The sequence below is a fragment of the Solanum dulcamara genome, chromosome 8 (genome assembly GCF_947179165.1).
Source record: "Solanum dulcamara chromosome 8, daSolDulc1.2, whole genome shotgun sequence".
Classification (NCBI taxonomy): Eukaryota; Viridiplantae; Streptophyta; class Magnoliopsida; order Solanales; family Solanaceae; genus Solanum; species Solanum dulcamara.
Genome location: NC_077244.1, coordinates 43,185,748 through 43,199,048, shown reverse-complemented (window position 1 = coordinate 43,199,048; position 13,301 = coordinate 43,185,748). Strand labels below are relative to the sequence as shown.

General features: G+C 34.6%; 1 protein-coding gene across 1 annotated transcript; it reads right to left on the bottom strand.

The window, feature by feature from the left end:
• Window positions 1-6,846: 6,846 nt before the first annotated feature.
• Window positions 6,847-7,188, bottom strand: LOC129899904 (secreted RxLR effector protein 161-like). The gene has a single exon (XM_055974902.1). The coding sequence runs from the start codon at window positions 7,186-7,188 to the stop codon at window positions 6,847-6,849; it is 342 nt and encodes a 113-aa protein (XP_055830877.1).
• Between the last annotated feature and the right edge of the window lie 6,113 nt (window positions 7,189-13,301).

The window sequence follows — 13,301 nt, the reverse complement described above, 5'->3', positions numbered from 1 at the left end:
TTTAAAAAAATAAGGTTCTTGATCAATTAGTAAAATTATTTTTAATAAAAGCGGCATCAACTTTTTTGTGGTTGAGAAGAAGCTAAAGTTGTGTGGTTAGGAGGGGACGAAAAGTTTAGAGTAATGTACATCGTTATTTTAAGGGGAAAAGCTCAAATATACCATCGAACTTTGAGCAAAGACTCATTTATGTCATCTATTAAAAGTTTGGCTTCATCTATGCCATTGTCATTTGTGAAAAGGCTCATTTATGTTATTATTTTTTAACTCCAATTTTGCAAAACCACCTAAACAACTTTTAACACTTTTCTATTGGAGTTTTGAATCAAATGTACTTTTTTGTCTTCTTCTTCTTCAAAAACAAATGAAAAACACCAAAAATCCAAATTTTCAACTTCTTCAATTCCTTACGAAATCACCTCAAATTTAAATACTAGCATCCATCCGGGCTAGATATCAAAACTCAATATCTTTTAAGCTCGAATTCAACCTAACCCAACAAGACACACTTAAAATTTCTTCAAAGTTTTAAAACTTTAACCTATTTTAATGTAGAATTTTCTTCACAACTCCAAATCACTTGAAATTTTGAACATAGACATAATGAACTTTAAAATAGTGTTTTTTAGGTGTACCTTCAAAATTTCAAGTAATTTAGAATTGTAGTGAAAATTTCACCATTAAAGGAGGTTAAAGTTTTGAAACTTTGAAGAAATTTTAAGTATGTCTTTTGGATTAGGTAGAATTCAAGCTTAAAAGATATTGATTTTTGATTTCTATCTTGGAGGGATGTTACTATTGAAATTTGATGTGATTTCGTAAAAATATGAAGAAGTTGAAAAATTGGATATTTGGTATTCATGTGTTTTTGAAAAAAAAAAGACAAAAAAGTACATTTGATTCAAAATTCTAATAGAAAAATGTTAAAAGTTGTTTAGATGGCTTTGCAAAACTGGAATTAAAAAATAATGGCATAGATGAGCCTTTTCTCAAACGGCAATGACACAGATGAGCCAAACTTTTAATGGATGGCATAAATGAGCCTTTTTTCAAAGTTCGATGGTATATTTGAGCCTTTTCCCTTAGAATAATGATGTACATTACTCTAAACTTTTCGTCACCTCCTACCCACATAAAACTTTTAGCTTCTTCTCAACCACAAAAAAGTTGATGCCGCTTTTATCAAAAAAAAATTTACTAATTGATCAAGAACCTTAATTTTTAAAAAGTATCTTTTTCAAAGAATTTTTTTTTTTAATCTCTCGACCACAAGGCCAAACAGACTCTAAGTTTAATGATTTTGGTGAATAATTTGACATACTTGAACTTTTGAGGTATGTTCTTAAGGAATGTAATTATGTGTATGAATTTTGTATTATTAATTCCTCAATTATTAATCTTTGTGCAATATAGTTTTTTAACCAATCGACCTCTCGTAGATTAAAAGGTTGAAGAAGTATGGAGAGAGACTAGAGGATTCCAAAAGCTAACAATCGCGAGTCCAAAAGACCTCTCTAGCAAACTCGTAATATATATCTTGTCCTGAACCCCATAAATCCGGTGATATTTTTCAAAAATCTTCCCGACAGCTAATTGATTGTTAACTTCTTCAACAACCTACTCACAGTTAACAATCAAAAGATTGATGATTTGAATCCATGGCTACTCAAAGGAATAATCCAAACACCTCTAAATTCATGGCTGATCAAAGGAATAATCCAAACAACTCTAAATCTATGAACAAGAATCGAGAACCATTTGTCGACATCTCTAATTTCAATCTTATACCCACTACCACTCTCCACAAGCTTTGCTCCTTTTCCTCTGCTTCTACTTCAAAACCCCAAAATGTTATTCGAAAACCTTCAATTTCTGATTCCAATTCTTCAAAACAGAAGGAGGCAAACACTGAAACTAGCATCGCTTCTTTCAATTTCAACTCTGTTCAAAACCCTAATCCTCTTCTGCCTGGGAATTCGTCCACCACCCCTAGTATGATTTTCTTTTCCTCTTCTATATCTCTCTATGTATATATATAGTTGCATATTCCAATTTATTTGCAACTAGGTAATTTGCATGACTTATTTTACTAAGCTAATGTAAGATTCACACTAACAATGTTTCAATATAAATTTTGCATTGTTACATATATATCTTAGGAACCTTTAACGAATGAATGTAAAAGTACTTCTATTTGATCACTTTCTTTTATCTTGTATATATTATCAACTACAATTTTTGTTCTTCTCAATATTAATTGATCTTTTATGCTATTATTAAATGAATGATGAAATTTTTCATACGAAGACTGTAAATGAACATGAAAAAAGGGGTGGCAAAGGCTTACAAGTTACAACTATATACTCTTCAATTGTCTTCCAAGAATATCCTTTTAAAAAATTCAAATGCCACTCAATTCTCTATGATGAAAACTCTCTATCGATTCACATATCTTTCAATATAAACTCCATATCATAAATTACTAAATCTTTATTATACCATACATCAAGTGTGGAAGTAGGCCAACATTTCTTTACAAACTTAGTATACCCTCTTTAATGGATTTATTCTTAGATGACCATTGCCATCCATTAAAAATTGGAATGAAATTATCAAACTGCTGAAAAATATCTAAGCTCAAACTAAAATAAATGATTAACATCTTATGCACGCAAAGATTCCTTTCATGTGATTTAAAGAGAACGAAAATTGATAAAACTAAAATCGGTTTGTGTTTTATATATAATATCATCATGTCTGAGGCTACTATTAGAAATTTCTGTACATGTGCTTTATTTATTTTATAATTGTTAGAAGAGTAATAGAGTAGGATTTCTTAAAGATTGTGTAGGAATAGTGAAATTAACGGAAGCAAAGGTGTATTTAGCAGCAAGATTTTAGTCATCTATGAAATTTCTGGAAGAATAGACCGATGGACACTGGCGCAAAAACATCATATATTAAAAAACAAATGCAAATTTGAAATGTTTAATCATATTTTTATTCCAGAATTTATTATTTGCACAGGGCAAAAAAAAAAGTTCAAGCCTGCATTGTGAAAGAATATTGAATAACACTAAAGGCAAATGGAAACTGAAATAAATTTTTCTCTGCAAAATACAACTATTTAGAGTTGCAAAAAAATAATCTGAAAGCTGAGTACAAGAACTACACAAAATAGTACTTCAGTAGATTAGTAAATCCATATTCACAGCCCTTGGAGACTTAGATAATTGGAGCAGTGAAATAAATGTTTTAATCATCCTCTCTTCACACAATAATTGTTTGTTTGCAGGCACTACTCAACCAACTCATATTTCCGAGACAATTTGTTTTTCCAATTGAGCTTAGATCCTCCTAACAGAGCAAATGATAAACAAAGAACACAAAAGATGAAATCAAAAGAAAAAAGTTTTCATGACTTACGTGTTTAAAGTGGATCTTCCAGAAAGAGAGAAATTATAGTATTCATAGTGTTGCTTCACATCAGAATCAATATAAAGCATGCTTTTTTCCCCAGATTTCTTGACTAAGAGACTATTTGAATTGGCGACTAACTTTTGCTTGTAAGCCAAGAATCATAAGTTAGAAATCCTGACGTATGGTTTTAACTTATTGTTATTATTTCGGCTTAAAGTCAAATGCTTATAAGTAATTATAAAATTTATCCAAACACTCAAAACTGCTTTAAAACTATTGTCTTTAAAACACTTAAGTCAAATGCTTATAAGTACTTATAAAATTTATCCAAACACTCAAAACTGCTTTAAAACTATTGTCTTTAAAACACTTAAAAATAAGTCAATCCAAACAGATTCTAACCATTAAGCCATTTACATGTAACAACTATTTATCCAAATTAAGCTGCATATATAATCAGTACCCTTTATTTTGGATCTCCCCATTTTGTATTTTCTGCATCAAGCATTTCAAACTAATCCTTTCTTCCATAGATAGAAAAGTTCATTGCCTTAAGACGTATAATACATTATATGCCTCGGCATCCCCGCCCATCCACCTTTCAACAAACTGTAAGAACTAAAGTTTTAAAAATTTACTGTGCCCTCATAATAGATATACTTTTTGATGACCGTTTTCACCAGAACTTTCCAAAACTTATTCTAACACTTTTATTTTCTCTCACTCTCTATATTTAGCATTTATTAATTTTAGTAGACCAACAAAAAATTACAACACATGAAAAAAATACATTGAGGAAATAACAGGGCTGAATAATCTCTAATGATAATTTAAAAAGAGAAACAAAATCTGCGAAAAAATTAAGAAAACACAAAAGAGCACAGTAACTAAATAGTAGATCTTGATGCAAAAAGTTAACTTAGGAGAAAAAGGGGAGAAGGAAGATATTACCAACTAATGATAACACTGCTTGATCTTTGCTCCTATAATTGAAAAAATGCTTCTCTTCCATATTGTGAATTGTGATCGAATTTGTACGAAACTTAAGTGAAATAACCAAATGCTTGAAAATTTGGTGACGACACGTACTCAGACGGCAGTCCAAAATCAGTTTCCAGTTTTTAAAAAAAAAACAAAGAGAGCAAAAAGTGAAAATAACTTGATACTGATATTTTGTAGAATAAATTTCAAAAGGAACAAAAAGTGTGTGATAGAATTTTGTTTAAAAAGGGAAGAAATTATTAGTCTCTGTCTTTTTACGTTACCGATTTTAATATCAACTAATTGAATTAAAACTGCGGTCACAAATGCTGCAATTTTGAAAGTACGTTTGATGGTTTTCAAAGATCGCTGGAACTCCGAAGAATGGAATACATGAAAGGGAAAAGAGAAACTTTTTCCCATGGAATAGAGAGGAGAGAAAGTAGCGATCAAAATTGCCACCTTAAAGAAGAAATTATTTGGTAACGCTATGACTATGAATGAAGGAGAACAAAACATTTGCATTTCTGCAACATGTGAACCGTTTGGTTCTAAAATAACGTAGTATACCAATCTGTGCACAAAGGTAGAAGGGATTTTTGAAATATATAATTTATAGATAAAATTTAAGAAAAAAACTGGATCGATACCTTTTCAGATAGCCACCCTTATCAGGACGGTTTATGATGGAACTGTACGATAAGCATATTTTTTTTAATTTTCCAGAAAAGCAGTCTGTTTTTTCGGCTTTATCAATGGTAGATATCGGCTGTGAAGAAAGGAGGGAATAGGAAGATCAGTTATTCATTGTGAGAAAGAAGGGGAAGAGACGCACGGAAATTAAGGAGGCGACTTTTCAATTGTTCTATTTGAGGAATAAAGCGCACAAGTTGAGGGAAATAAAAGGGAAGAGCAAACAAATCGAGAGAGAGTGTGATACATTGACGCACCATCACCAACAACAGTTCCTACTGCAAAAGGCAAAGTTTCACTATGGATCATTTCATCAAACACTCTATGGGCATTCATAATACATTCAAGATACATATAGAATAGAGCACAAATAACAAAGTAATTACAAAGAAAAAACACTTAGAAGATAATAGGCATAAAGTGAGTAAGGAAAGAAAAAATGCATATATTTCAATCTGGAAAAAACACAAAAGTCAAAAGAGGAAGAGGAGACTTAAAAAAGGAAAGAGAAAGTATGTGCTTCAACTCGTTGTCTCTTAAGTTGTAATGTAAAGATCGCTCCGGTGAATGACGCGAAGTGACAAAATAAACCGCACAAGCCCTGCGATAAGATCAAAAAGACAAGCAATCGATCAAAACTCAAGATTCATACAACCTCATACCAATTCAATTTTTACAACAACAATTAATTTCTTCTTGATCCTTGATTTCTGTGATTTTCTGAAGGGGCTGTTCGAAGGTCCCTTTAAACTTTGAACTTCGAGGAGGATATTTTGCAAAGACCTTTAAAATTATGAGACTGACTTTTGGAGTACTCTAATTAAGGGCAACGTCTGCTAATTTTTGGAACCCAGCCGAAGTAAGATGGTGTTATTTTACACCAATACTCAGCCAAAAATACTCTATTTAGGATAGTGAAAGAAATTAAATAAGGAGAGACATGAAATCAAAAACCAACCAAACTTGAAGAATTTGTAACTTGGACGTAAAAAAAATTGCTTCTCCTCTATTAATTTCTTCTATTCCTTGGCGACCATTGAAATTGTAAAGCTTGGGCAAAGCACCCCTTTATTAGGATTCTTCACTGTGTTTTTTTTCTACTTTGGTTTTGATAACTTCATTGATGGAGTCTTTTAGACGACTATATGAATCAAGACGAGTTAGACGAGAAGAAAGATGGAAGAAGAAGATGAGAAGCTGCAGATGCAGCAGACGAAGAAGAAGCAGAGGAGATGTTACAGAGAAGAAGAGAAAAGGAGAGAAGATTACATTGCTCTCAATAGTCACATTGTGCATACACACACTCATCATTCACGTGGTGTGAGTGAGTTGTATTTATAGAGTTTGAATAGTTAGTTACAAGTCACTATCAACCTACAACTAACATCTAACAAACTTCAACTAACTCTAACAAATTATTAACCATGGTAGCTTGCCTATGGTTAACACTCCCCCCCAAGCTCATGGTTTGAACAAGTTCATGACTCCAAGCTCATTCACCAGCAGCTGATGTTGTGCCTTGCCAAGACTCTTTGTGAGCAAGTCAGCTAGTTGATCCTTGGTGTGTGTGAATTCTGTTTTCAGCATTCCTTGGTTGATCTTTTCTCTTACAAAGTGTCAATCGATGTCTATGTGTTTGGTTCTTTCATGAAAGATAGGATTAGCAGCAATCTGAATAGTTGTTTTGCTGTCACACACCATGGTTATAGGAAGCTCAATGTGTATGCCAAGTTCTTCAAACAGCCCTACAAGTCATGTAACTTCAGCAGCACAGTGAGCCATGCTCCTAAACTCAGCTTCAGCTGAGCTTCTGGTTACAGTCTCCCGTTTCTTAGATTTCCAGGATATCAAGGCTCCACCAAACTTGACCAAGTAGCCAGTTACAGACCTTCTTATTTCCAAGCAGCTTCCCCAATCTGAGTCATAGTAGGCTAGAAGCTTGTTGGTGTCTTTTGCTGGCATTAGTAGTCCAAGACCAGGGGCTTCTTTTATGTACCTAACTACTCTCAATGCAGCTTCTATGTGAGACTCTTTGGGGCAGTGCATGAACTGACTCAGAACCTGAACTGAGAAGGCTAAGTCAGGTCTAGTCATAGTCAGATATAGAAGTCTTCCTACTAGTCTTTGGTACCTGCTGAGATCCTACAGTTTGTGATCTTTATGTCCCTCATTACCTGTACCTCCAATACACTCATGCTATTGTGCAGATGTGAGCTTCTGATTCTGTTTCAGGGGAGTTGCTGCAGGTTTAGCTCCCCCTAGACCACACTCAACTATTAGTTCAAGATCATATTTTCTTTGAGATATGTGGATCCCTTTGCTTGATCTGACACATTCAATCCCTAGGAAGAATTTGAGCTCTCCTACATCCTTCATCTTGAACTCCTTCTGTAAATCTTTTCTGGTGTCTTTGATGATATCCTGGTTACTACCAGTGATCAAAAGATCATCTACATATACCAGCACAATGAGTATATCATGTTTGTCATGTCTAGTGAAGAGTGAGTAGTCATAGTGACTTTGATGAAATCCCAACTAAAGCAAAGACTGTGTTAGCTTGAAGTTCCACTGTCTTGGTGCTTGTTTGAGACCATATAAAGATTGTGGAGTTTGCAGACTTTAGTGTTCCCCCCCTCTGTCTAGCAAACTCAAGAGGAATGGTCATGTAGACATCCTCTAACAGATCACCATTAAGGAAGGCATTGTGAACATCCATCTGATGGATGAGCCAACCCTTTGAAGCAACAAGTGCTATGATGGATCTCACATTAACCATTTTGGCCACAGGGCTGAAAGTTTCCCTATAATCGAGACCCTCATGTTGGCTATAACCCTTAGCAACTAGCCTGGCCTTCTACCTCTCCACTTCACCTATAGATTTGTATTTTACTTTGTAAATCCATCTGCAGCCAATAGGCTTCTTACCAGGAGGAAGATCTACCAGACTCCAAGTTTTGTTGTCCATCAAGGCATCTATTTCCTACTGCATTGCATGGATCCACTGAGGGTCAAGAGCAGCTTCATGATAAGAAGAGGGCTCGGAGATAACTGAGAATGTCTTGATGCAGGAGTTGTAAGAAGGAGATAAGTGTTTGTAGCTAACAAAGTCAGAAACTGGAAACAGACAAGAGTGACTTTTGGATTGAGTAACAAAATCCTGAAGCCAGATAGGAGGTTTGGTTGATCTGGAGGACTTTCTGGTAGGAAATGCTATAGGAGATGGAAGTGGAGAATGGTCTTCAGGAATAAGTGGTAGCTGAGAGTCTTGAGGAGGAAAAATAGGTGATAAGCTAGTAGGGGGATGATCATTATCAGGTTGTACTAGAGTTAAGATAGGAAAGATGGGATTGGATGAGGTTTGAAAGTCTCTAAAAGGGAACATATCTTCTTTAAACACAACATGTTTGTTCACAAACAAGGACTTAGTATGCAGATCATATAGGAGGTACCCCTTTTGAGACAAAGAGTATCCCATAAGCACAGCAGGTATGGCTCTAGGGGAGAACTTATTTGTGATGGCTGGACAAGTAGCATAACATAGGCAACCAAAAGTTTTGATATGAGAGAGGGATGGAGGATGTTGATATAGTATCTCAAAGGGAGACTTATAAGACAAAAGTTTAGATGGAAGTCTATTAAGGATATAGACAACTGTGGTAAAACATTCTCCCCAAAGCTACAAGGGTACTGATGCCTGGAACCTCAAGGCTCGTGCCATGTTTAAGATAGTTCTATGCTTTCTTTCTACCACATCATTTTGCTGAGGAGTGTATACACATGTAGTTTGATGACATATTTCCAGAGTTGACAGCATGGACTGAAAGGCTGTGCTCATGAATTCAGGTCCATTATCAGTTCTAAGCACTTTGACACAAGTTGAAAACAGATTATGGACTTGAGCAAAAAAATGTCTCATCACAACTATAGTATCAGATTTAGCTGTGAGAAGAAATAGCCAAGTGAATCTGGAGTAGTCATCTACTACAGTAACAAAGTATTTTATTCCATTATGAGTAGGTACTCTATATGGACCCCATACATCACAATGCACCAAGTCAAAGAGTGCCTTTGAAGTGTGATTGCTTACAGGAAAAGGAACTTTTATTTGTTTTGCTAATGGACACACTGTACAAGGTGAGCTGTCAGAGATATCTACTCCTGCAAGACTAAATGACCTTCTTATTACATCAATAGGATCATGTCCTAACCTGCTATGCCACAGTATACTAGAATCAAAACTACTACCATACACAGCACTAGTAGAAGAAGCTTGAGTAGTAGAAGTATTGCATCTCCTATGAGTAGGATCAGTATGGTTGAAGCCTTTCTTGAGAATGTAGAGTCCTTCATCTTCTCTACCAATCCCCTTGACCTATCCACTGTAGAGATCCTGAAAGACACAAAAATTAGGAAAGAAGACTGCCATACATTGAGGCTCCTTAGTTAGTTGAGACACAGATAAGAGGTTGCATTTGAAATGAGGAACAAAGAGTACATTGTCAATAACTTGATCTCCAAATACTTTTGTGCTGCCAACATGAGACACTAATGCAACATTTCCTGTTAGTAGTAGTACCTGCCTTCTTTCAGGCTTAGACACTGAGGTACATTTATCTAGTGATGACAGCTGAGATGTCATATGGTTAGTGGCTCCTGTGTCAACTATCCACTCCTTATTCACATATTTGGACACTAGTGTTGATAAAACTCTACCTGATGTGGCTGAATGCTCTCCACCAGTGTCACTGCCTTTGGTTAGTAACTGCATTATCTGCTGATATTGTTCTTTTATGAAGAAAGCTGCAGGTGACTTGTATGCTGCACTAGGTTCTTCATTGTGTGATAAGCCTGCACTTTGAGCAACTGTAACTTGGTTATCGAAGGAACTAGAGCTAGGTGTAGAACTACCAGTTTTCTTCTTGGATCTCCAGCCAACTGGATATCCCTTGACCTTGAAACATTGCTCCTTAGTGTGACCTCTGTAACCACACACCTCACAAGTGATAACAGACTTTTGTGGTTTCTGAGGATTGAACTGAGCTTCATAGTGACTTCTAATTGAATTACCACCACCTCCACCTGGTTGATGACCAGAGTTCCCATTACCAACACTATGACCACTCCCTTTTTGGCTAAACAATGCAGTACTTTCCATCAGTTTAGGAAGGCATGATTCATAGTTAGTGTGTGCTATGTTCCTTTGACTTTTATGATCCATGACAAGGGAGAAGGCTTTGTTCAGATTTAGAGTTGGAGATTGCATCAAAATCTGTCCTCTAACTGCAGAGTAGGTCTCATTTATTCCCATTAGGAACTCTAGTAACCTTTGATACTCATAATGATCTTGAAACTTCTTAGACTCAGGACATGAATAACCTAGATAAGGCATAATTGAATCATATTCATTCCACAAGCCTTTGAGTTTTGTATAATAATTTGAAACTGACATGGTTCCCTGACTTAGACCATGAATTTCTTTATGGAGTTGATACACATGAGCTCCATTTATCTTGTCGAACCTTTCCTTTAGATCATACCAAACCTTTTGTGCATCTCCTACATACACCACAGTCCCCAGCAATCTTGGTCGAACTGCATTCATAATCCAAGAGAGGATTACCGCATTACATTTCTCCCAAGCATCAGAAAACTCAGGTCCAAACTTAGACTTAGGATATCTACCATCAATGAATCCAAGTTTACTCTTGCCTATTAATTCAATTCTCATTGATCTACTCCAGATCGCGTAGTTCTCTGAACCAACTAGTTGAAGAGAAATTAATGAGCTACCTGGAGTATCATTTTGATGCAAGAAGAGAGGATGATTGTGGTCAATATTTGGTATTACCAGCTCAGATGCTGTTGTGTTTGAGTTGAAGTTCTCAGCACCTAGTGTTCTAGTTGCAGCATTACCTAGATTCACCATTGAACTTGCTTCGAAAGTGAGAATGTTGAAACTTGACTGTGACTCAAACACCTTTCAGAGATAAGCACCTGCACTTCTCTTTTTTTCAGTACTTAACTGTTTGTTCCAGTTCTAGGATTTTACCAAATGCTTTGATACCATGATAACTTCATTGATGGAGTCTTGTTAGATGACTATATGAATCAAGATGAGTTAGACGAGAAGAAAGATGGAAGAAGAAGATGAGAAGCTGCAGATGCAGCAGACGAAGAAGAAGCAGAGGAGATGTTACAGAGAAGAAGAGAAAAGGAGAGAAGATTACATTGCTCTTAATAGTCACATTGTGCATACACACACTCATCATTCATGTGGTATGAGTGAGTTGTATTTATAGAGTTTGAGTAGTTAGTTACAAGTCACTATCAACCTACAACTAACATCTAACAAGCTTCAACTAACTCTAACAAATTATTAACCATGGTAGCTTGCCTATGGTTAACAGGTTTGTTGTTGAGGTAAAATGAAGCCCCTCTATCAGCCAAGGGAAAATGATTCCCTCTTTTGAAGCGGTGTATTAGGTAGCGAAGGGTTCTGACTTTACGGAGGAAAAAAAATTGTTAAAAAAAGATAAAAGACACTTCCTGATCAATGAGATTGCCACATAGGCGGGTCTAGATCGTCTTATATATATATGATTTGGTTTTTTGGATTTTGTCATTTAGGTTTATTTTTTCCCTCTTTCACATTAAGGAGTAAATATATTGCTTAGAAGCACCTACTGAACATTCCTCCTTGCTATCTTGCTATCTGATCTTTTAGACTCGTTGTTTTCGTGGGCTTATGTTTTTATGAGGATTATCATGGATAATGTTAAATTATATATCTGGAATGATGAAATTGGTTTTTTGTAGACCTTTAGCTCAATTTCTTTTACAGCTACCACAACTCAATAATAATACCTTAATTATAACGAATTCTGTCATTTTGGAAAAAAACTACAGTGAGGATTCTGAAAGCCAAAAGTTATGAACCAAATTATTAACTTTAGTTGCAGTAGTTGTCTTAAGTAAAACTGAACTTGTGAAACACAGATTTAAGTAATATTTTCTTTAAATTTTAACTATTGAAAACCTTTTAAAGTCTTTCGTTTAAAGAAATCATTACTAATGATAAAGTAATCATGATGACTTATAACTGGTTCATATGAAGATTCGTACATTCAGTCCGATGTCTAGTTAAAGAAGGAGGTTGTGTTAGATTAAATACAAGCGTAATAATGGTTTTAGTGTGGTGTATAAAAGAAACTTTATATATTCGAAACATAATATTAAGATGCCAACCTCTAGAAAATTGAGTTCTATGTTGGAGAGCAAATTGCAAAGAGTCTATAACACACTAGTAAATCTCAAAACCAAAGAAAAGCAAGGACCAGTACAAGAGATGAAAGATACTATCCAATCAACAATTAGGTGAAGACAATAACTAAGAGTTGCATATAGTAATAAACAGTACAAAAATAATAAATTTGAGAATGCCTAATACTGTACACAATAAATCTGAGTTTTGACTATGAACCAGATCACACAACGATATATATATACCAAGTCGTATCAAGAGCAAAGCTTGTTGTCCCAAAATTCACACTAAAAATCTGCTTGTGTACAATCCTCTGTGTAGAAGAAGCAAGAAGAAGAAACGAGGAAAAGAAAAGAGATGGGTTCGCTGAACCCTAACAGAGTAGAACCTAGGTTTTTTTTTAGTTTGAAAAAAAGGAACAGTGAAGAGGAAAGAGAGGCGATCTAAGAAGAAGCGAGAGGAAAGGGAAAGTAGACTTACCTGGTGATCGCCGGCCGGAGTTGTCTCGGTGGTAGAAGAAGAAGAGGATGACTTAACATTTTTTTGAAGAGAGAGAAGAGAGAGAAGAGGAAAGTAAAATCCATAAATATGATTTAACAGAAAATGAAAGCGTAAATATGCAACTTTATTCAACAATCACTTCTATTTTAATTTAAAAATTCAAATACTAGCAAAATTATACTAAAAAAAATAATAAATATAGAATAAACAAACTAATAAGAAAAACTGTACGAAATCACATAAAGTAAAAGTTAAAAATGAGAAGGAAATGAAATTTAAATAATAAAAAATATATTTTTTTAGAAAATATTAGAATAATAAAAATAATAAGAATTTAAAAATATTAATAAAAAGTAAATTAAAGCAAAAAAATAAAAATAAAAATAAAAGGAAGATATTAAAAAGTAATCAGCTTGTAATTACACCATGTAATTACACCAATTCA

Excerpts from the sequence above, each read along its gene's own strand:
- LOC129899904 (XM_055974902.1), bottom strand. The coding sequence starts at position 7,188 with ATGACTAGACCTGACTTAGCCTTCTCAGTTCAGGTTCTGAGTCAGTTC.